The sequence below is a fragment of the Taeniopygia guttata genome, chromosome 1A (assembly GCF_048771995.1).
Source record: "Taeniopygia guttata chromosome 1A, bTaeGut7.mat, whole genome shotgun sequence".
NCBI lineage: Eukaryota > Metazoa > Chordata > Aves > Passeriformes > Estrildidae > Taeniopygia > Taeniopygia guttata.
In genome coordinates this window covers 69,691,168-69,716,432 of record NC_133025.1, presented here as the reverse complement: position 1 = coordinate 69,716,432, position 25,265 = coordinate 69,691,168, and the positions used below count along the sequence as shown (strand labels likewise).

The 25,265-nt window shown below is 39.2% G+C and overlaps 1 protein-coding gene across 19 annotated transcripts in view; it reads left to right on the top strand.

The window, feature by feature from the left end:
* The window catches only part of ERC1 (ELKS/RAB6-interacting/CAST family member 1), a 273,023-nt gene that overhangs the window by 239,689 nt on the left and 8,069 nt on the right, over positions 1-25,265 (top strand). For 14 of the 19 annotated variants that reach the window (XM_072923902.1, XM_072923900.1, XM_030263950.4 and 11 more), the window contains 2 exons: positions 1,395-1,496; positions 15,956-16,144. In XM_072923902.1, the coding sequence (XP_072780003.1) occupies positions 1,395-1,496; positions 15,956-16,144 (291 nt within the window). Of the gene's footprint in view, positions 1-1,394; positions 1,497-3,079; positions 3,147-15,955; positions 16,145-25,265 lie in introns of those variants that run through there. The other 5 variants (XR_012053774.1, XR_012053773.1, XR_012053772.1 and 2 more) reach the window with 2 other exon arrangements.

The window sequence follows — 25,265 nt, the reverse complement described above, 5'->3', positions numbered from 1 at the left end:
CTCTCATGATTTGAATAAAGACAAGTAGAATCTGCATTCTCTAGCTTTGTGATGCTCATTAAACTTAGAGTTTTCAGTGAGAAACCATGGAATTATGAAGGCATTGAGTAAACAGCTGGAATTTCTATCAGCTTTGAGCTTTCATTGAAGACATTTAATTTTAGTGCATATCTGATGATTTTATACACCTACCTGTAGATAATTTGCTCTGTATCATATCCAGTGTAGGTCAGGGTAGTCTTTTGATTTCCTTAGAATACAAAATTTCACAAAGCTCAAAGTAGGAATCTTTGTGCCTTCTGAGCTGGCAGGAGAAATGCCATCCCTGAGTTCCGGGGCCTCTCCATGTGTGAGTTCCCAATGACCCTGGCACCCAGACAATGCTAAGGGAGGCAGCCCTTGGCTTTGCAAGACCCTCACCCATCCCTTTTGGCTGCCCACAGAGTGTCATTGCTGCCTGAATGGCCTTTGTGATCCCTGCTGGGGAGCTGGGACACTCTTCCAGGTGCATTTCTTTCCTTATTTGTATTTGGGAAGCTCATTTCAGGGTAGTCTGTTAAAAGGGAAAGGGCTTTATCTAACCAACATTCTCCTTTGTAGACACAGCCAGGTAATGTATTTTAATGTTATTTGCAATTGCTTAGCTAGAATGGTATTGTAAAATTCCATTTATTCTCACACAATTTATTTTCTACAGTGTGTTTTTTAAAATCCCATCTCTTCTGGAACTAGAAATTTCCTAAGAAGTTGAAGAAAACAAACTTGTTTCATACTTTGCTAATTCTTTACTTGACTGTGTCCAGTTTTTTATTTTATAAGCTTTCATTCTGATACTTTTTCTTTCCCAATATCTATTTATTAACTTCCAAATTTCCTCACAGGATGGCTTTTGTATAATTAACATTTTTCTGACCAGTCTCAGAATTTTTCTGTTCTTTGATACATCAATTGAAAACTGATCTGCATATTGTACTGGATGGACTTCTGAAGTAATAACCTATTTTCAGCTCGTTTACTTTTTGGTTTTTTAAAACTGACTGCTTTCTGAAGGCTTCATTGGGGGTTTTTTAATTTACTTAGGGACACCTAACTCATGTTTTCATTGAAACAAGCTGGTGTTTGAACCGTAATCCCAAGCATCTCTAAGAAGAAATTAATTTCTTGTATAGCACAAGTTTTAGTAGGTACAAGTCAGATGATCCACTTAATTGCACAACTAATTTAGCCTTAAAGGGAATGGGTTGGAGTGTGTCTCCACAGTTTTTACCAGTTCTCTATGGTAATAGCAGCTGATGTCTAGGCATGTGCACTTGTATAAATGCCCTGTTCCCTTTAGTCCCCATGATAACATTAGAAAGTAGACTGAGATTCTTTTTTCTTGCTTTTTTTAATAGACTCAGAATCGTATGAAGCTGATGGCTGACAACTATGAGGATGACCACCTCAAATCCTCATCCCATTCCAACCAAACCAACCACAAGCCCTCCCCTGACCAGGTAATGTCTCTCTCTTTTTTGTTTTTAAAGTAATTTTTACTGTGAGGGCTGATGATTTTGTGTCATAAATGGTTTTTCCTGACATGCTTGCAGTACCTTGGAACAAAAGTAGCATTCCAGAATGCAGTTATAAACCAGAACTGAGTGTTGCTGTGTTGGCTTTGTGCATAGCTCCTGAATGAACAGTTCCTGGTACCAAGCTGTTGTTAGGTGGGTGGAGAGGAGGAGGTACATGAAAAAGGAACAAAAGCTTTACTCTCCTAAAATGCCAGACTCGAGTCCTGTATGACATATTCAGATTTTAGTAGCTCAGGTATACTGCTTGAGTGAGTGGAGTGTCCAGCACTGTTTCTTGTCTTCAGTAGCAGGAAATCATGCTCCAGGATCAGCTTTCTGATCTATGGATTGCATACGAGCAGTTCCCTTCATTCCCCACGAGGAAATCCCAGCCTCGGTGCCAAATGAGCACAGACTGCTCCCTCACAAACTCAATGGGCCATGAACTGAAGGAAAATCAATTTACCATCTCCAGAGCAGTGAGGAGCCTCCTGTGGCATTTACAAAGCACAGCCGTGTACTTGATAACTATTGGAAAGATTAACCATCCCTTGGGTAGCACAGAAAATGCCAACATAATTGCACATCCCATGTTGTAATCTCATCCACTGCAGTTTAATTAAAATATTAGCCATCATTAATCACTGCCTCGATGGAGTGAAGGAATGCTTCTCTTGCCCTCTGACTCATGTACAAATTGGTGAAATATGAAGGGAAGCATATCTCTCTAGATCTTTAAGTGCCAGCTTAATGATACACAGAAATAATGAGTAAGGTACAAGAGAAAAATGGAAAAAGCCAATTCCTTATTCACCCTGCAAAAATAGATCTTGAAAAATCTCCTTTCATGTCTGCATCAGAAAACAAGAAAGAGTATATGCAATCAAACAAACAGAAAAACTCTGATTTTCAAGAGAACTTCCCTTTGCATCTTAATTTAATACCTTCCTCCTCTGTATGTTGACTGGCTTGAGTTTTCTGCAGTGTTTTTGGGAGATGTTGGTGTTTCACTCTCTTTTTTCAAGAGAGTGAAATTGTTAATCCTGAAAATTGAATGGATTTCCTAATTTTAATTTGGTGCAAATGTTAGAATATCTGTTGCTTCTACACTGAAGTCTACAGAGAGCTGATGCCATTTCCAGCATGTAACTTCAGTACATGCTTGCAAATAAAGGCAGCATAGCATTCGCAGATGAAATTGAAAAGATAACATGTAAAAATGAAATAAAATTTAGACATTTACAGAAATTCTTGCTAAGACCCCACAGGAAGGGCAATAGGGAAGAGAGGGGGTGGGAGAAGGCTCTGATTGCACTTGCCCTTTGCAAAGGGGTATTTTGAAAGCTGCCAAAGCCTACAAGGGAGCAAAGAAAGCTGTACCTCAGGGTGGCTCAGAATAGTTCATAAGGAATTGAAACACTTTGTACTACTGTTTGTACTTGATGTGCTTTAAATACTAACCAACTCTTTGTTTCATTCCCATGCTGCTCTGGGGCTTCCCTCCCATGCCACCTGTGCACCTCTAGGATGAGGAGGAGGGTATTTGGGCATAACCAGTCAGATGCTCTTAGCTCAGCCATTTTGTTCAGAACGGTGAGAACCAACCTCTCCTGCCAATAGAAAAGTTTCCACAGCCACTCCACACCTCCCTCCTGTGCTTTGTGAAACCTGGCTGTGCTCCCTCCCCTTGCTTCCATGTCCCTGCATGAGGGTGTTTCTCGTGTGTTTATCTGCAGTTTGTGATTTTCTTCTTCTAATCATCCTGTTGTTGTTTCACCATGTTGCGGGGAGAAATTTCCAGGGCATGTAATTGAGTTTCTGTGCAAGTACGAGAGAACAGGAAATGTCTTTCATATCATTTATCACTGACTTCATGGAGGAAATGTTTTCAGTCAGATTCTTTTTCAAAGCAGTTTGCGCCGTAGCCAAACCTATGTGTGCTTTTTCAATTCTGGTTTGTAAAGAATTTGCTCGAGGATAATGTTCCTCCTGAAGATAATGTTCCTTCTGAAAGTTTTAAGCATGTTGAGATCTGCTGCAGAGATTGCTGCCGTGCACGCTGACCTAACTAGTCACAGATACTTATCAGCTCACAATACAGGGTTCTCTAAATGCACTAGGAGTATGAATTGTCTATAAATGTGAAGGCAGAGAGGAATATCCCTTTAACCTTCCTCTCTGCTTTCCATCTCCCTCATTCTTTCAAAACAGTGGGGGAGAAATTAGGAGCTGTTTTTAATTTAAAGTACGTTTTGTTTCTCTGTGTCCATGTCCGCAATTTTTTCTTTTGTGCTGTCAAATTGTCCCCACAACAGCGCCCATTTCCAAAAGGGAAGACAGTACTGAGGACAGAGCCTCTCTCCTCATAACTATTCTTTAGCAAAAAAACCTCCTACTGACCAGGAGTCAAGTACTGATTATTACACTACAGTACACAGGATTCATTTGTGCCTTGGAGTGTCAGTTTTAAAGCAGAATATATTTCTCTGGAGTACTTGAGGTATTTTAAAGGACAGTATTCTGACAGTATTTTAAAATCTGTATGAAACTTTTTCCTTCTCCCGTAATCTTTGTAAGTAAAAAATACTTCACGTCAGTTTCTGTGCACTTTTTTCTAAGAATTCAAATTTTTCATATCAGTTATTTGAAAGAAAACTGAAAATTTCTGTGGAAATCTTGGACCCTTGCATTTCTGAAAATTTTTGCTTTGTATTAGATTTGTAAAACATTAATGAGAGAATAAGTCACTCTCATCTCTTGCACTTGCTCAATTAACTACAGACTTACAGTCTGACTGTATAGATCAAATCCCTCTTTTCAAGCCAACCATCTGAAAAATTTAATCCAACTGTAGCAGTGTCAAACTTGAATTTCATGCCTTGGGGTTTGAGCTGAGAAAATCTCTTTAGTGGACAAATTGATAAAGTGCTTCATTAATTTCCACTCACTGTTGATTTCACATTCTTTTTGAATCACCGCGCTCTTGCAACGGTTGTGCGCTCGTGTATGTTGTTAAAAGTTTTAGAGCTGGTGTTTGTAAAGATCAGCTGAAGCACAGAAATTAAACAGGGGAGATCAGGTAAGTAAATGATGAAAAGGAAGAGGACACTCACTGTGAAGGTAGGAATAATTCTAATTTTCCTTCTGGAGCAAACATGGAATTTGTGTAGAAAACACTGAGAAAGATCTCTCTCTTTCCTCTCCCATGTGCTGATGCATTTAAGAATGCAAGTTTGCTAAGAGTATGGTTTTTCATAGTTTTCTGAATTAATGCATGGTTGACATTAAAAACAGCTTATCTCTCCCCTTTGAGGCATTTTCCTGAGGAAAGCTGTTACAGAGTATCCCAGTCAAAATAATGAGTCAGCCAGCAGCCTTGCCTTCCACACATCTCATCAGAGAAACTTGTCAGTCTTGACATTGTCATGCATGCATCAGCAGGGAAGGTATAAAGGTGATGGATGCTTCCCAAGCCAGTTATTCCCAACAGAGTACATGTTTTTACTGTGATATTCCATGTTCATTAAAAAAAAAAAAAAAGTCCTTATTCTCTTTGTAAAAGTTAAGTTAGAGTGTCCCTAACCTCCATGTGTTAAATTAAATTTATGTATTACAATGATAAAATGTAACTAATAGCATAGGACTTGGCAATGAGTTTGTTTCTTAAAGTTCCTTCAGGTCTGTGGATGCAATCACCTCCAGTCAATAGTGAAGATTAAATGGAGACCAAAAACGTGTGTAAAATAGTTAACTACTTTATTTTATTTTTATGGTTCAGGTCTTAAGACTTTTCTCCTCCAGCATTCCGGAATTGACTGAATTTAATATTTAATTGACATGACAGCATTATCAGATAGAGCTCCCCTGAAATGGATTACTGTTCATAAACATATGCACCCTCCCTGTAATTTCTGAGGATGGTAGTTTACATTTCAGTTTATAGTTCAATGTAAATACCATCTTTCATCCTGAAATCGTTTTTCTTAGCATTTTTCACTTGGCTTGTTTCCTTGCTGTCTGAATTTCTTATGACTCCTTTTATTCCCCAGATGGAGCTCTGTCCTCCTCTACATCCAGGTCAATTCCATTGTGATTTCATACAGGGATGCTCTTTGGTCTTTCTCAAATGCTAAACTGCTCTGGTCAGTGGCTTAATTAGTTATCAGTTGCTTTTATCAAGAATAATATGAATTTACACTCAAAGTGATCTAATACATGCCAAAGGATAGGTGTGTATGTGGGTGTATCTTCTTGTAAATTTGTGCCAGGTGTGTGCCACGTGGGGGAAGCAGAAGCAAAGCTTCCATAAAGAGATTTCCCAAGCTACTCAATTCATCCAGTTGTCTTGTGAAGCACAGCTATGCTACCTAAAATGGGAAAAAATGTGGGTGTGGTTCAGAAATCTGCTTCATCCACTCATTAATTGAAAATTATTATGCTTATTAGAGCAGCAGTAGAATGGTCAAAGAGTTAGCATGGAGTACATAAAAATGGGGATATTTCAAGACAATCAAAATATTGGCAATCCCTATTACCATAAAAATATTGTAAGACACAAAGGCTCTTTGTGACATTTTTCTTCAGTATTTGAGTTTGACAGATTTTAACTCAGAAGCAGTAGGCATTGTGAGCTGAGTACTGAAGGCACTCACAAAATTTAACACTTCAGATTTCAGAGGTGAAGTCTGTGGTGGAAGGAGGCAGTGAGTCATTACAGGAAAATATTTGGCTCATCTCAAGGCATAATGTAATCTTTGCCAGACCAGTCACAAACTATGTGAAGTTTTCATTGGGATCACTACAACACTAAAAGTGTCTGTACTTTGGGAAGTTTGAGGAGAACATTGATTTTTTTTTTTTTCCTACATTGTTTGATGCTGATTTCTTTTAGTGAAGTATGTAGTTTTTCATGGTGAGTTCCATGTTTAAATCACACAATCATTCATTCACTACATAAATGTGATCTTCTCTCCACAATACACATTTTGTACAGGACTGCTTGTCCTGCTGTCACACTTTTGAAGTTCTCAGTATTGTCACTCACTACACTGTTACCTCATAAGCCTTTTGACTAGATTTATTTTCAGTCTGGTCTTTTTAATTGTTAGATCATGCAAAATGGTCAAAACCACCAGGCCTTCATGCCTGACTTGTATTACATTGTAATTTACTGGACACAGTACTAGACCACAATTCAGAAGATAAATTCTTTCCTGGCATCGTCTCCAACCACTCACTTGTTCTCTTTCTCTCTGTCTCAGATTCTCTAATTGTAAATGAGTTTTTGTAAAAGTGCAAGTGATGCTTGGAAAAAATGCTGTATAAGTGATAGGTATTATTACTGTGTGATATTTGGAAATTGTCTCGTTAAAGTGATATGATGGTGATTGTAATACCTCATTTTGAAATTGTTCCCAAAATTGTGTTAGATTTATATTTGACTCTATTGCTACTTCTTACTTTTTTCCCCAAGATCATATTCCTTCCCAAGAAAAGGGAAAATAACCCATATTTTCAAGGAGCTGCCATTCCAGCATGCTGGACAAAGCTCTTTGGACCACTGTCTCTTGTTCTTTACTGTCATCTCTGGTCTTCTAAGAGTCATTTCTTCCCCTCTCTAAAAATATACAAACTAATTGTTTAGTATAATAATGATATTATTACAATTATTCATCCAGGCCTGTAAAAGCATTGTGAAAGTGTCTTGTGCTTGCCTTGGAGACATAACCTGTGCAAAATTTGAAGGCAGCTACATGAGATAATCTTACATTACTTAAACATGTCCTGACAGAGGGAGAAAGGCTGTATTTGTTTTGTCATATTGGTGACAATCAGGGTCCTTCACTCCCCCTGTTTGGATGGGCAACCTTTTAGTAAGAACCCTAATGTGATGTACTCAAATAACATGATGTAACTAATGTATCCTTAGGAGGGTTAGAGAATAATGCTTTCCTTGTGACAAAGTCAGCTTCTGCTCCTGGTCCTTTTCTTCTTTTGGAGAACAATTCTTTAGTTTTGGGTTGTTTTTTTTTTTTTAGCCTATTATTTTGCTGGCTAATAACTAATTTCTGTTAGAAGAATGTATTCTCTGTCCAAGAATGTTATATCTATGAGCACAGAAGAACTGATCTTGATACATTGTTCATCTTCTTTCTGATCCCAGAATGATAAAACTAAGATTTCCAAATGGAATTTTGTGATCTGCAGCTCTGGGATGAATTAAACACTCACAACAGAGGTGTAACTGGACTGTATCACTGTCTTCCTATTATTCTTACAGATCAAAGAAGAACACAAGTAGATACTTACAGTCTAAAACATTCAAAACAGATGGCTGGTTCTTTTTGTAGAGATTTGTGCTTTTCAGCAAAACAACTGCAAAAAGGCCATCATTCATTTCTGCCAGATGAGATTATGCCAGGTCTGTGTCTTATTTTCTCTTTTGATTTGCAGCTGAACATAATCTTCTTCTAGTGGCTTGGTCTTTGTAGCAAGTAGGAATTCTGCACTCAAACATTATTGTTTCTGGCCACTTCCAGGAGAGTTGTTCTAGCAGTTTGTGTGATAGTCTCTACTATCTCCCAGTTGTTCTGAGCTCTGGCACTCCTAGACGACACTCAGAGACAGAGGAAGAGCAGCTGCAGCCAAGCCCTTTTAGCTGTCAGTTAGCAGGAAAGAAACTGAGGGAGAGAGGAGATGAACAATGTAAGAAAAAGAATCAAGCCCAAACCTGCTTTCCAGTGTATTAACTATGAAAATAAGCTCCAGAGATTGATAACTAAAATAAAAACTGTGAGGGCACGTAGCCATTCTAGACACTGCATTTTCCTGGCTGGTAAAGTTCATAATGACTGAATGACATGTCAGGATTTACAGTTCCTTCTCACAGTAAGCTCACTATGGGCTCTCCAACTACATCTGATTGTTAAAGTAAATTTTAAATAAGAACTACTATATATACGTGATAGGTATATTTATTAACGGGATTTTGTTTTGACCAAGAAACTCCAAATATACTTCCTAAAGACAGATAAACCTTCCCAAATCTTTGCTTTTAAAGTGTCTTTCAGCAGGTGTCTTTCAGAGAGCTGCAACAGCAGAATGAACACCCGGAGTGAGAGAAGGGCAAGGCCAAGATTCCTGTCACCTGCAGACAGGGAGGTTATAGTTCATCAGAGCAGGAAAAGCACTGATTGTGTTCTCTGGTAGGCTACTTAGGAAATGCCTTCTGGTTTGCATTAGCAGTGGAACAGACAGCGGGGAGACAGCAGAGCACAGCCCTGAATCATCAGCATTGCCATGGCCACCCTCTCCCAGGGCCTTGCTGCCATGCTCTGCTTTCAGAGGCATGTGAGACACTGTTTCCCTTTATCCCTTGTGATGGGCAGAAGCAATAGACAAAATACAGCACAGCAAGAGGTGTGTGTACTTTCTGGTTCACTCTTGCATAGACAGCAAGTGCTAGAAAGCTTGAAAGCATTAAAAGTAGATGCAGGCTGTTCTTATTTATTCTCAAGCTGCTATATTTTTATAGAGAAGGAATCAGCATAAAATCTGACTGATTCTGTGAAATCAAAACTTGCCTAGTTACACCTACAAAAGTTTGATCAGGAGAATGCTGTTTAAATCCACAGTGTCATGTACAAGATGCCAACAGTTGTTAAACTGTCTTTGCATACTGTGGGATTACTTTTTTTTTTTCCTTGATGATAATTGTCAGTATCATCAGTCTGACTGCCCAGTTTCACAGCTTCCTTTAATTTAATTTATTTTTCAAAAACTTAACCTGGTAACTTACACAACTTACAGGGTGCTCAAATGAAGGAGATTTTCATAATAAAAAGGGGTGAGGTGTGCACAGTGCAATGAGTTTATTTAGGGGTAAGAGATTGAGTGAATGCCCTCACTCTTGAAGTGAAGGGAGTGAGGAAAGAGGTAAAATTCAAACTGTGTGCAAACACTCCCTTCAGCTCTGCTGAGGTATATAATTCCTGAATGTTCATTTTCCCCTTGGTCCAGTTACAGGCCCCTCACATCAGTATTTCAGTTCTCATCTCCAGCAGTCCCTGCTGTTCCTCACGTGGTTCCCTGCCAACTTTTTTCCACAGCCCACATAAGTGAAAGTTGCCAGTGTCATGGAAAGCACTTCTGGATTTGTTATGTATAAAAATATTTTAGAACTACTCACTTTTTTTGAGTGCTTTAGGAACCCTACCAACCCACTGCAATTCTCTGTCTCACCTACATGATGGGGAAAGGATTTTATCTAAACAGAGGGAGCTAATGACAAAACTCCTTTCCCTGGTTTGTTTTTTCTATTATTTTTTTCTGGTCTGGATTTTTCCCAAGGTGAAGAGGGTGAACTCTGGAAATCATTAATCCATGGGATTTGTTCATGGTGTATAAAATTTTCAAAAATCGTTTGCTATATAAAAATGATTTCCTAATTGTTTCTGTCAGAAAGGAACTGAGTAAGACAGCTCTGTCAAAATAGCCAGAATCTCTTTTAGCTCCTCACGTATATTGTTCTGGTTTATAAGGAGAAAATTATGAAGGTTAGAGTAAAATCCTTTTTTTTTTTTTTTTTTTTTTTTTTTTTCTTTATCTAAAGAATACTGAGCCTGTCCTTGAGCTTTTGTGTGGGGGTCTTCTGAAGAAACCAAATATCTCCCTGTATCAGTGAACTGAGCTGAACTGAACTGAGGTCAAGATGTGTCTTTTTGAGAACTTTCTTCTGTTTCCATTTAAAATAATGAAGGGAAGACATCAGTGATAAATTGCTCTGAATTTGGGAAAGCTGAGCACATTCTGAGCCAAATTCATGCCTCATAAAACTCCACTGCATTCAGTGGTTACAATATTATTGTTGAACCCTTGTGTTTGTTGCCAAACAAACACAAATGGTCTGAGCAAGAAGGCATAATTCAATTTGCCATGCAAATACTTCCAGACTGTGTCACTCACTATCTTAGTTTATTTTCATATCTCTCAGTGTAAGATATTTAGCTATAGAGGCAAAATATCCCTGTCTGGCAATATCTATAATAAAACCCAGATACAGGGAGGTATACAAAGATTTGTCAAGTCCTTTTGAAATAATTGCTTTTTAACAAACATATGTGCTTACACAATCTTTGGCCCCATCTTCTCCTGTGCAATGGTAGTTTGGGAAGTAGGTTTTGTTGGGTAGCACAGTTGCAACTGTATGTAACAAAGTTTACATGGAAAATAATTTTACATGTGGAAAATAATTTTCCACACTCACATGACAGATGTGGTTGATAGGAGATAAAGGACTACCTGCACTGTGTTTCCAAACATATTTGTTATGTCCAATTTGAAGTTTTGAGGAGGTGTTTGGTGGGGCTTCGGGTTTCTGCCTGGATTTTTTTCAGAATTCTTTCTTTATTTGTGTTGTGCAGGATTTACAATGAGCACTCACAGTGTGTAGACCAGGCTGGCAAGTTAGATAATTTCTCAAATGACTTAATTCCTTGGAAGATTTCAGATTTATTCCACCTACCCTTCTTAGTAGCACTTTTAATACAAAAACACTGTCATTTTTACCTCATGTTGTTTACTTTGACCCCTGAGATTACTTGTTAGTTCTATTTAATTTTCTTCTTGATGTAGCTGTACTTCCAGGGAGTTGTTTTTTTGGGTTTTTTTCTCAGATATTTAGAGATTTAGGGGTAAGTTAAGAAAAATTACTGAATTATTTGATTGCAAAATGAAGACCACATACCAGCATCACTCTGCCCTTTAGGGGTCTGTAGTGGATTTATACACACAGACTATGTGCAGACAAGGCAGTCAGGCTGACAGTGGGGAATGACAACAGTCCTGCCAGTGCCAAATGTATATATGGCATTTTATATTGCCCTTGCTGTATCAAAAAACTATATTTTTTTCCTTTTTTTTAAAGATAACTGCTGTTGATCCATGATCAACCTCCACATTGATGTGTTGCTCTGACGAGTAAGCCAAGTTGTGTAAGGAGATAACTTCTACAAGGTCGACTGATGCAGTTGCAAAAACAGGCAGGCTTTTGGGGTGTCTGTGAGACTTTCTTTCAAAATGGCAGCTGCAGGTTTTTAAAGTAGAAATTTAGAAGGTATTCTCTGAAATTAGTAAAGTTAAGTACTTGGTTCTGAAAAAGAAGAGTGGTTGCTTCCTTCAGAGAAAAAAAGGGATTGTTAGTAGGGAGAAAGGTGACCAGGTTATTAACCCTTCTGCCTGGAGAAGGCATAATTTAAAGCTGGTGATTGTGGTGAACTGCACATTGATTAAACTCAGTCTTTATTCTGCAGATGTCTGTGGACATTGCTGGTTTTCTTTTCCAAATAACCACCTATGTATTTCTCGCATATTTCCAGTGGACACTGCTGTGTATATATAGATATTTAAAAGCAGAGACTTAGCATATAAGACTTGAAATTCAGTTACCCATATTTCAGTTGGCCATTGTCCAGCAACAGTAGGACTACCATTGGAGAAGCAGTTTCATTTCATTTTAAAGCTTTTTTGCCCCAATGACTTGTACAACTAAGTTAGATTCACATTTATCAAAGATTTTTTTAAATGTATGAAATCTCAAAAAACTTGAAGATGTTGTTTTCAAGTTGAATTTGGAATATGTTCACACATAGCTTTATTAGTTGGTTGAGTTGGTTTGGGTTTGCATGAGAGATTTGTCAGGCATTTCACATTTCTGCCTCAGAGTTGTCGTGATTGCCTTTTTTAGTGAAGTGTTGTCAAACTTAGCTGGCCATTAGCAATATTCTGAAGTCGAGGATACATTAAGCAGACTTCATTCCATGCATTGATGAGGATGGCCAAAACCTATCAGGGCAATTAATGAATGAGGGCTGCTTCAGAGGATATTCCTGGGTTTGGTCTGTTTACCCACTGTTTTCTAGAAAGCTCTGCAGCTCTGAGCTGATGATGAGAACACAATGTGGGTTATGAACCCAGCACTGCCATGCTTTTCCACTTAGCAAATGCTCTTACACCCTCTTGAGATAAGGCAGGGGCAGCTGTGCTGTGTGGGAAGCGCAGTGCCTCTTGCTCAGTGGCCAGTTCAGATGAGATAGGACAGGAAGGCAGATACGAGGGCACTTCTCCTGACTGCCAGCCTTTCATGGATCCCAAGTGAGGGGAATGATTGCTCTGTGAACAGCTTTAGGAGGGCTGCTGGTTAAGAACTTTCACACGCCTCATTTGGCCTCTCTCCAGCTGGAGGTAAAAGGGGGAAGGGTGCAGGAGGAATGTGCTTCGAAAGGGGATTTATCCCTGAGCAGTCAAATTCAGCTGTTGTATGAAAATCTTCCATTCTTACTTGCTAGATTGCTCTGCTTTCTCTTCATCAGGGAGGGCTTCTGTTCACAAAGAATAGCCAGGAAAGTTATCCAGACAGATTCTTTTCAGACTGGAACCTGCAAAGAATACAAGGCAGCTGCTACATTGATTGGACTAGTTATTAGACATTGACTATTACATTTTTATAGAACAGTATTTTCTGAAGATGTGATAATCCATCATTTTACCCTCTGTGGGCAAACCAAATAGTAAGAAAGATAGAAAAAAATATCTGTTAAATTAGAGGCATCAGTGGTTTTCACCTGCACAGGCAATACACTTTCAAATCATAATCTTGGTAATAGATGTTATATGAAATCGGGGTACATAGTGCAAATTCAGTAAATAACCAAAGCTGATGGATATAATTATAATTGACTAAAGACAGTTTTGCTTGGTGATGGAAGTGAAATGTAACTGTGTTGATTCTATTATAATATCCCTTGCTATTGCCCTGTATACAGGACAGCAGAGTATTCTGTTGTGCTGCAGTTTGCAATCACAGAATCAGACTGGGTCAGGCTAGAAGGGGCCACAGTGGATCATCAGGTCCAGCCTCCCTGCTCGAGCAGGGCCATCCCAGAACATAGGACAAAGGATTGTGTCCAGACAGTGTCAGAATATCCCCAATGAGGGAGACTTCACACCCTCTCTGGACAATCTGTTCCAGTGCTTGGTCACTGGCACAGTAAAGAAGTTCTTCCTCGTGTTCAGTTGGAACTTCTGCACATCAGTTTCTGCTCATTGCCTCTTGTTCTATTGTCTGGTACCACCAAAAACCTGGCTCCATCCTCTGACACCCTCCCTTCAGATACTCAGACATTGATAAGGTCCTCTCAGTCTTCTCAAGGCTGAACAGGCCCAGCTCCCTCAGCCTGTCCTCATAAGAGAGACTCTCCAGTCCCCTCACCATTTTTGTTGCTCTTCGCTGGCTCCTCTTCAGGAGCTCCCTTCTGTCCTGAAGAGCCCTGAAGAGCTGGACACAGCACTGCAGATGTGGCCTCACTAATGCAGAGCAGAGGGGCAGGATCACTTCCCTTGACCTGCTGTAAATGCTTTTCCTAATCCAGCCCAGGGTACTCTTGGCCACAGGGACACACACTGCCAGCTCATGGGCACCTTGTTCCCAGCAAGTTAGCCCCAGCCTGGGATGGTACATGGGATTATTCCTCCCCAGGTACAGTACCCTGTACTCACCTTTGCAGAATTGCTGACACTTCTTCCCTGCCCATCTCTCCAACCTATGGAGGTCCTTCTGAAGGGACACAGCTCTCTGGGGTATCGGCCACTCCTGCCAGCTTTGTGTCATCAGTGAACCTGCTGAGGACACATCTGCCCCTTCATCCAAGTCATTGGTGAATAAGTTAATACTGGCTCCAGTACTTACCCTTGGAGAATACCATTAGTGACAAGCCTCCAGCTAGACCCAGTGACACTAATCAGAACCGTCTGGGATCTGTCCTTCAGCCAGTTGTCCATCCACCTCCTTGTCCACTCATCCCATCCAGATACAACAAGGCATTATTTTAATATGTGTGTTTATATATGCAAACAGAGGGTGCCCCAAGGCTGCACAGGTTTTTACTGAAGCACGTGAGCTCAGGATCTCTCGTGCAGGTTTCTTGCCTGCCTGCTGTCCTGTGGCTGCGCCCTGATGTGCTGGTGTGGGCTGCTGAGCTCGGCAGGACACAGAGCTGCTTAGCCATGCTTCTTAGATCCTCACACTCTACAGAAACTAATCCATGTAAAACAGTGTTAGAAACAAAATAAGTGAGCCCTGACAGTCTTATTAAAAGGGGTCGAAGCCAGAGTCTTTGTTGAAAGTAGTGCCAGCACCCTGTTTTGTTGACTCAGAGATTATCTCAGTTCTTATTCGTTAGCAGGGTCAGAGGTGTCCTATTGAAAAGATATCCCCAGCCCACTAACAAACAGCAGGTGCAGCCTCTGCCTGGGAACATGAAAAGAAGTTGCTCAGACTTTGGCAAGGCTTCCCAGCTCTCCCTGCCCAGCACCTCATTTTATGGAAAGGAGGCCCTAAGCCCAGTTCTTCCCTAATTTTTCATCCAAGCTGCAAACTTTAGAGATTTCCAATAGTGCAGTTTTGAATATGTGCCCACAAACATCTAGAATAAATGAAGCAGTATTCTTGTGGAAGGTCACAGCAAAGGATGCTCGGTAGGCATTTATGCAGTTGAGCTCTATATTTTTGTAAAAAAATGAGAAATGATTCTTCAGATACTTTTTATGGGAACTGGATAACTGTAGTTTGGATTGCATTGAGGAACAATGTTTAGATTCAGAGTGGGTAAAGTATAATGAAATAAAATAGTACTTTAATAAAGTCCTTTGATTTTGGTTTTTTAGTTTGTTATATAGATATATCTATAGATACAGATATTATAAATATAGATAGATTTTTAGTTTGGCCTGTTTAATAAAAGTCATTGCCTTTTCAAAACTATAGAAGATTATAACTTAACTATGTAAAACATAAAAATTAAATTTTAGCTTTCTGATGGAGGTATGTCTCTATCCAATTTCTACAGTAGAGATGCAATCATCTTAGAATTGTTGAGTTTTGGTATAATTTGAAATATTCTCTTTAGAACATATTCATTGCATATTTAATTTACAATGAAATGTTTGTTGGCAAAACAAGCTAAAAATCTATATTGATGTTGCTTTTGGACAAGTTGTGGACAGACACCTTTTATCAGATTTTTTTTTTTTTTTAAGTAGCTAAACCAAAGTACTGTTGGATAATCAGTAGAGTTTATGCATTCAGTTTAATGTTGTTTCATTTTCCACCCATATCATCATTATTTCCCAGTCTAATCACACAGCTGTCATCATTGCACCCTTTCCCATTGTCCTTGGTTTCTTTCTAGATGGTCGGTGCATTATGGACCAGGAGTACAAGGGAAAGAGTTTTCAGATTTCTTCCACTGTGAAGCTGGATAAGATTGTAACTTAGAGGCTGATCTTTGCCTTTATCACTGCTTGGGTCTCAGGCTGTTCTCACAGTCTGTGCTCTCTTATTTCAGATAATTCAGCCCCTCTTAGAACTTGACCAGAACCGCAGCAAGTTGAAGTTGTACATCGGCCATCTGACAGCCCTGTGCCACGACCGCGACCCCCTGATCCTGCGTGGGCTCACCCCGCCTGCCTCCTACCACCTGGATGATGACCAGGCAGCTTGGGAGAAGGAGCTGCACAAGATGACCCAGGAGCAGGTGAGTTTGTGGGCTCCACCTCTGAACAAGGACCTGAACTTGCTCATTTAGGCTTTAGTGATGTGCCACACCAAAACGATGTTCCACACCAAAACCATGTTGTGAGTGGTGAAAGCTGAAGATGAACTCTTCAGCTGATAAAAGGAGTCAATAATTTTTTTTAAGCATTGCCATTTAGTATTTATTATGGAATTTCATCTGCTCTTTTATCCATACTTGGGGCCATGCATTTCCACACTCATGAGAAATCAAATTGCAAGATATCACTTTTGCCATGTTTTAACTGTTAACAAATTTTAGCTGCTCTCTATAATTCAATGTAGTCATCAAGGTGTAAATCTTACTTTAATTATATAAACCATTTATATTTTAATTGACATTTTTATGAGTCTATTTATATAAATGAATGCAGTGTTCTTACCTGCTGTTACAGAACATTCTGACAGTAATTTCTACTGCTTATCCACGTTACCTTCATACCTAAATCATGATTGGACTCAGTGTGCTGGATGTGATACACCCATGCTTATATACACACACACACAGTTAACTTCAGAAACCCATCTGTATATTTCCAGGAGTTATGGAATACAGAACTGAAAGAGTTTAAATAAGAGTTTGTCAGATCAAGTCTCCACAAGAGGCTGTCAATCTAGTTATAAATCATCTACTGAAATAATCTTCCTTTCTCCCAGCTCTGGTAATGTCTTGCCTTCCTTAATGCCTTCATTGGCTTTTTTTTTCTCTCTTGTTTCTGGACTATAATTCACCATTTCCTACAACCTTTTTTCTAACTTATTCCTATTTCTCTTTTCAATTTTCTTTACTGTTCTAGTCCTATATTACTGAATGTGGTTGTTTTTTTTTTAATTATACTACAAGGAACTTGTACCAGAACTAAATGTGTCTAGTTTTGTCTTTTTAACCGTGACTTTGGATTATAGTGCCAAAGTCTTTATACCAGCTCTTTAATGCCAAACTTTATACCAAACTCTCTCCAGTGTGCATGCAAGCTAATGTAAGGCCTATACAGTTAAAACGGGATTTGTGGTGAGCATATGTTGAGCCTATCTTGAACATTCAACTCTGGTTTTCTTCATTTGTGATTTTAAAACTAATTTCCTGGAACTTCTGACTCAAGACTGAATTTTGATTCAAAAATTGGAGAGAGCAGTGAAATTGCAGGAAACCAGCCGGAACATGTGTGAAAATCCAAAAGCAGCAGACCTCTGGAAATAAATATGCCTGTAACAGGGCTGAGATGGTGCATGGCAGTCATGCTCTCTTTCTGTACCTGTCTTCATACTTTCACTGATTCAACACGTGCTGTGTGCCTCCCTCAGTATCACATTTGCCTCTATAGGTGTGACACATTCATTTTCCCTTCAGAGCCTCCTGGGTTCTGTAATCACTGATACAGGACTAAAATTTCTTCAGTTTTATGCATGCCATCCTCCTCTCTTAAAGCCTTACAGCTCCTATGGTATAAATCAAAACATGAGGCATATTATTTTGAACCACCTTGTCTGGCAGATTGGGATGAAGCAGTGGGTGACAAAACCTGTAGCATGTATGGGAGGCACCTCTGAAAATGAGAGTGGATATGGGCAAATTTTGGACATCACTGAAATAAATTGCCTCATTAATTATTGCTATGGTGGTCTTCATACATAATCAGGATCTGTGGGGACAGGTGGTATTTACTATTTGATCAAGGGATGTGGGTAAAGAAAATACAAAAAGCTTTCTTTGTCAAGTTCTTCTGAAGAGTAGGCCCAAAAAGTAATATTTCCGTTAAAACTTTGCTAGTCCATTAGTAACATCTATGGGTTACACAGTAAAGAAAACAATGTGAGAAATTGTGAGAAAAGAGAATTACCTAAGTTGTTCTGGAAAGATAAAAGAATTCTTTTTCTATCCTCTCACATTATTGTCTTAATTCTATACTGCTGTCACCACAGTTGTTTAAAGTTACTTCTCCATTCACGATTCCCAAGCATAAATAATGTCAACTAAAATAAAATGTAGCTGTTTCTTCTGCTTTCCCATACTCACTCAGATGGTATTTAAGAAGCTTCAGTTGCAAAACACAAAGTAATGGTATATTTCAATTTACAAAGCAGACTTTTCATTTAAGCCATGGAGCTTTTCTGTTTCTAGCTGCAGAATTTCTTTTGTGCTTAAAGTATTCCCATGGGGGGTGGGAATCAGTTCTCCAGATTTGCAGAAGCCCATCACAGAATACCCATTTTGCATCTTTGGAATTTTAATGAGTTTTGTAAATTACCTCAAATCCAGTGCATTAAATTCACTCCTGTCCATTCTAATATGATCTTCTGTAGATAATGCTTTACAAGCCTCACTGGGAAAAAATTAATCCCCTTTGATGTTAAGAAGTGCTAACATGATTAGGGAGGATACATTTAACCAACACCAATAATATTTAAGCATGATGCCAATGTATCCACTTCTCACCAATGAGATTGCCTAGTTTGGTTTGGTTGCTTTGGGTTTTTTTTATAAATAGTTAAGAATCCATTTTCGTACTACCAGTTTTGGAGCTGTTCTTTTCCTCTGCAGCAACTTTTATTGACAAAGGTTGGTTTGCTATGTTTCATCGTAGCCAAGATACTTGGTAGATCTTTCATCCCTGCTGGGGAGGTTCAGGTACAAATAGCAGAAATTTTCTGTGGCTTCTTTTGGTAGATACAACTGGTATATGAAGTAGATTTAACCTTCTCACTCTTCCAGTGCACCCACGGTGACCCACAGTAACTAATGTACAAATAGTTCTTGGAAAAGTATCTGCCAGCATCAACACCATGGATCTAAGGGGAATTTTTTGCCACATAAATAATTTTGTAGTCTCAAACTTTGATAATTGGTGTCTCTTATCCATAATAGTGTCTTGACACTACCATTAAGTTCAGTGATAGTCCTTAGTGACTTCAGCTGACTGCAGAATATGCTGAATTGGAAAGGACCCACAAGGATCATCAAGTCCAACTCTCTGTACAAGCCATTCCCAAGAATCACAGCAGGTGCCTGAGAGCATTATACAAACACTTCTTGAACTCTGTCAGGCTTGGGGCTGTTACCACATCCCTGGGGAAGATTGATTGTAATCAAGCTGTGGGGCCAAGATACTTTATCATTCTTTGTTGGAATTTTATCAAAGACATTGTGTAGGCTGACTTATTGTAGTAAAATTTTGGTCCATTTGTAATGAAGAACTGAAGCCAGTACTTATGAGTATATGGTGTCTCAAAACCTAATCTAAAATAATATATTAGACTAAGTTGTGAACAGTAAAGGATCTATAGAGCTCAGAACCATGTCATTAAATTATTCCTGTGGTGGAAAATGTCCCTTTGAGTCAGTTCTAACCCAGTCCCCAAATAAGCTACCCAGTACTGTTTCTGGAACTGTCATCCTTCAACCAGTTCATGTCCTGTTTGACTTTTCTTATTAAAAAACTGAAGTTACCAGAAGGAAAGAGTAATGTTCCAAGTCTTGACACTCAGAAATAAAAATTCCTTTCATTCATTATAAGTAATTGCATTATCCTAGCAATTTCTATTAAATACCATATTTTCTTTCACTTTATCCTAGAGGTATCATTATGTTAATATCTTTGAGCTCTGTAGAACAACTGCTTTGGTTCACATTTCAGATAGTTGCCTGTAAGTGTGGGATTTTAGTCCTTTATGAAAGGAAATGGCATTAAGAACATAATTATATGGTCCACACTTTTATTTATAGTTTGGGTTTTGTTTTGCTTTTATCTGTAGAAAAAAAAAAAAAAAGAATGGAATAGAAGCTGGAATTTGCTGAAAAGCCTCGCTTTAGTGTGTCAGAGGTGGTGCACTGCACTGGGGTTAAGAGTCAGCAGTGTGAGAAAGTAAAAAGAGACAAAAAACCAGAGCAACCACATATTAGAAGTAGGCAGCAGTATTAGATTTGTTAATAGCTTAAGGACTATCAGCAGTGTGTCTTAGCACCTCAAATCCATCTGTAAATATGCAGGACCTTGTATTACAGAGAATTTCTTATTTTCAATAGGTCCTGTACTGATATTTGAAAAAAATATTTCTTCCAACAGAAGAGCTATACAATTAAAATAATTTTATTAACCCTAGGAGTAGGAGGCATTTTCCCCCCTGGCTCCCTGCCATCAGAGGCTCTTTCTAGCCGTGCCCAGCATGTCCTGGCTTCCTCAGGCTGCTGGGGGTCCTGCCAGTTTCTGCTGGCCCTTAAGCACCAGATTGTTTTCTGCACACTCAACCTCTCCCTCCTCCTCCAGAGGTGTTTCTGGCAGCACTTGCATTGTGACCTGGGCTTCAGCAGCAGTCTTGGAGACCTGGGCAGGTACATTTCCATCAGAGGCTCTCAGAAGTCCCCTCCTGTGGGAGCTTGTCTCACCCCACTGCCAAGTGTTGCACCTGTGGCTGCTTTGCTGTGAGTTACAGAGAAAGGCACTTCTGAAAAATCTTTCTGATCATCATAGAGTCTTTGTTGTGCAGGAAGGATGGCTTCCCTTTCCCTGTGGAAGCTTCAGCCAAAGCACAGACCTTCTAGGGATTCCTGCTTGCTACTCCTCTCCCAAGAAATCAGGAATGCCTTTTCTGCTCAGCTGCCCGAAGCAGAGGAAGGAAAAAGGTGATCATGTCACTTCACTGTAGCAGTCACAATGTGCTGTGTCAGCTAAATAGTCATGGCTTTGTTCCAAGGAGCAACATATACCTTGCACTTAATTCACTTTTTGGCTTCCACAGAGCAATGGGAAACTTTTTGTACAAAAGGACACCAAACCTCATACCTGTAGCTGTTGAATTTAATTTTAAAACTGCATCTTTGATTGTTAAATTCTGAAAATATTCAACACATATTTTGATTTGTTATACCATCAATATTTCAAGTGGGATAAACCGTACTCTAAAGTACAAATAGTAATTTATAAACATCCTGTGTACTTCTTTGTTCAGTTTCTGCCTGTGTTCTTCTGTGTCATGTAAGAAGAATTACTCAACTTACTTAGTTTCTGTAAAGAAATTACTCTGCTATGATTTGCATTTAGTCATTTAAAATTACTGTGTTACTTCAGAGTTTACCCTTGTCTTCCTTCTCTGACTGCTCTTCTATTAGTTTGTTATCTTCCCCCACTTGATTTATGTCATTTATTTTTAATTTGTAATCTTACGGGAATGCATAATGTATCTTAAAGTTAAACAGTCCACTTCTGGTCTCTGTTAGAAATTAGAAGTAATAATTGCAACAATTTATATCCTTCTTCATGTGTAAATCTATTTCCTGAGTTTGGCTGAGAAAGCAATGGATATGGGAATTCTCCAGAATTGTTACATTTTAAAGTATTTTAAACTTTTATATGTAATGGTTTGGGTGAGGATGAGAACAGTGTCATAGTTCTTAAACACTGGTTAAAATCACAAGTGTTGTCTGTAAGTTAGCTATGTCTATGATGCCATGACATCATTCATTTTTATTTGTCCATGAAATTGCTAATACTAATTGCAATATATATTCTCAATCAGGAACATTAACAACTCCTAACTTGAAATGAGATATAAAAGGAAAAATACTGATTTCAGGACATCATCAAGCGTTTTATGTGTGTGTGGTGTGTCAGAAAATGAGAGTGGTATTTAAAAAGACAAGACTGTTCCATTTGAAATCTTATTTTAATTTTTAAATGCATATTTTTTAAGTATTTTTAAAGAGCTAACATAAACTCCAAATTTCCAGATAGAGCAGAAATACTTAAGGGTTTAAATTAAAATTTTTTCTTCTTTTGTTTTTGAAATTTGTCAGACTGGATTTCCATACTCGTAAACCTTTCTTTTAGCTCTTTTATAGATACATAGTTGAGAAATAAAGGTTTATGTGTAATTAGCTCTCACTGCATCAAACACACGTATATACACTGGTTTGTCTGGATAGAGCAAAAGCTCTTGACCATTTGCCTGAGCTACAGTGAGTTTATCTTGAGACAAAACAAAGGTTTAGATTAAATCAGTGTAATTTCTTATTGATGCTTATTTGTGTTACTTTAAGCTCTAAATGTATTTTTCAAACTAACCATAACCTGATCCAGAAACAGTTGAACTTTGGAGATACTTAATTTTATATCCTGGTATTGTATCCTTATAGAAGTTCTCCACTAACTTTCTTTTTGTACTGCTCTACAAGCTCTTCATATTCTGTATTCAGGTTTACTGTCCATAGCCCAAGATGAGATACCAGTTTATCTTTGTTTGCCCTTTTTTATGTGGAATTGTTAATGAGACAAAAACCACACTGGGGAGTATCAATAAGTTTTTAAAGAACCTTAGCCTAATTATGCCCTAATTATGGGAAAAGCAGAAGCCACAAAGGTTCTGCAGAGCAGCAGCACAATTCACCCAGTTTGCATATAAAACTATAGCATCCTATTGCTTAACTATGAAGTTATCTTCATATGAATCATTCATATGACTCTGAATGTCTACTAATCTTTAAATAAGCTATGAAATGTCTTGGAACAGAGAAGCTGAATTCATGGTGAATTGTTAGGGATTTTTTTTCAATGATGGAGTTTTAACTATAAATGGAAAATTATTCCTATCGTGACTTGCTCTAAACACAGGAAAGAAGGCAGCAGTGTTGAAAAGTGTCTAAATCTATTGCAGATTATCTGCAACCTTTCTTTCCCCTGAGATGCTGAAGGCCAATTCTGTTCTTCTGTCCAAAGATAAATACTATTAAGCACTTCTGGGGTCCTTGCTGTCCTTTTCTTTCTGAGCTCTCTATTCTTACTTGTCATCAACTAGAAAAAAAAACATTTCTGGCTTTGCCTTCTCATTTTTGGTGATTTCTATGAGGCAAGTATGTGAATCTCCTCATGTCCTCAACTGAAAATTGAGGACAAAACAAAGGATTGTTCAAAAAAGGATTGTTCACATTTCTTTATTTTCACAGAAAAATGGCATGGGGAGGATAACACCATGTCAGCTTGCATTCCCAAGGAAAAAAAAAAAAATCTAGGAAACCAGGAGCAGAACTGATATTAATACTTTTAGAGAGATTTCCCTAAAATTTGGACTTCCAGACATTGGGGTGAATCCAGTTATGGCATTGGGAACTGGATGCTCCCCTTGCTTGATGGAGCACTGACGTGTGCTGCCGAGAGGAGTGACGTCAGTGGAGATCCCTGGTCTGGAAATGCTGCCACCAGCCACAGAGTCACTTCAGATGTCTTTGTTGAAGTAGGAATCACATTATTAAATCTAGCTGTTCTGAAGCTAGCAAACTCAGCTCAAGGCTATCATTGCTATTTTTCCAAAGGCGTTTCATCACACACATCTGCCAGCCAGCTGTGTAGACTTTCTGTCTGTGCTAATTTGTAAAGTATTGTTGCTGGCCTTCAGCATTCAGAGCCATCTCCTTTTGGGTTCTTGATGGTCAAAAACTCTCTTCTTGGAAATATTTTCTTCCTCTGGTTAAGTTGGTTACTTTTGTTTGGTTGCATTTGATTTATTAGCTTTGGTGTCAGTTTGTTTTGCTGGGCTTATCTTGATTTTATAAGGCATCTTATAAATACATAAATGCTGACTAGTAGAGCAAGAAACTGAGACTTCACTGATGTTGAAGTATTGTCCCACTGAAGACAACGTCCTGCAGGATTCTCCTTTGTCCACCAGCCCTCTTTCAGTTTTGAAGTTCAGTCTCTTGCAGGTGCTTTTATATTTCATTAATTTAATTGCTTTGTCCTTCGCCTGGAAGATTTGGCTGAAAGGCCAAAGGAAGAGGGGTGCTGGCTGGGCAAGTGGTGGTGGTGCAGGACCTCTGCTTTCCCTGCTAACACTGCCCTCTCCTGGTTCTCCTGCTGTGGACTGAGAGCTCAGGACCCTTGCAGGTGCCAGATAAGAAAAGGAGAAAGATAATGCTGGCTGTTTGTCCTGTTGCTTGCTCTCTCCCAGCTCCATGGCCTCCCATCCTTCTGATGGATGGCACCCTGCAATCTTTGTGCTGGCCCAAGAGGCACAAGGCAGCCCTGTCTCAGAGTTCTGGGCTCAGAGCATTCCCAGGAATGCAGCAGTGGTGGGGTGGTTTGCAGGCTGCTGTGCCTGGGGCCGCCTGCCTCGCTGGGATCTCAGCAGGCTCACAACCCCAGACTCAGAAGCAGTCCCTGAATCCCAGTCCCCTGGCTTTTAATATCCAGCACCACTCCTGGCTGCTTGTTCTGACTCTCTCAATCCTGCTTGCTGACTGGACCTTTCCTAGGCTTATGACTAATGCCTCTGCCAGGCTGCTGGAACCAGGCTAATCACCCATCCACAGCCTGCCATTCCTGAGCCATTATGGGTTACTGCTGAGCCCCCCCTTTCTCCCAAGAGCCCTACCCGAGCCCAGAGTGCTCCCCTCCCTCTCTTTTCCCCACTTCCCAGCTCATGTCACTCCACAGAGCGGGATCAGGTTGCTTTTGCATTGTGATTCTTGGCAGGAGCCCCTCTCGGGTTCCTATGGCTGCTCTGTGAGTGCAGCAGCCAGTAGGAACAAAGCACATAAGAACACATTAAACTAACATTCAGCATGCAAAGCCCCATTAATTTACTATATGCTACCCTGCCTAGTAAAGGGAACAGTGTAGCACGCTTGCCCTTTTAATTTCCTTTCTCACACTTTTGTCTACAGAAGCCTGCACCATAACTCTCTTAAAAAGCATTTTTATTCCATAGTTGTTCTTAGGCTGTTTGTTTTTAAGCACTGTTTCTTGCAGAAACAGTCTGCTGTGCTTTGCTTGATACCATCACTAAACAGAGACATGCTGTTGTATCTGATTAGAATTTTAATTATAGAAATCTAACCTTTGCCACTACATTGTGCTCTTAAAGTGGTAAAATGATCCCTGCTGTGCTGCTGCCTGATAGTTCTTTCTTTTTAAAACCTGCATTGAGCAGTGTTACAGAAGTGCCAAACACAGATCAACAAATTTGTATACTGATGAACAGTTATCCCTTCAGGCATGAAAAATGCCAGTTTGACATTCTTTCCATGTCTTGTATTAACATAGTAGAGTTCCAATAAAAATACTAATAAGTATTTAGAACTGACAGATAATATA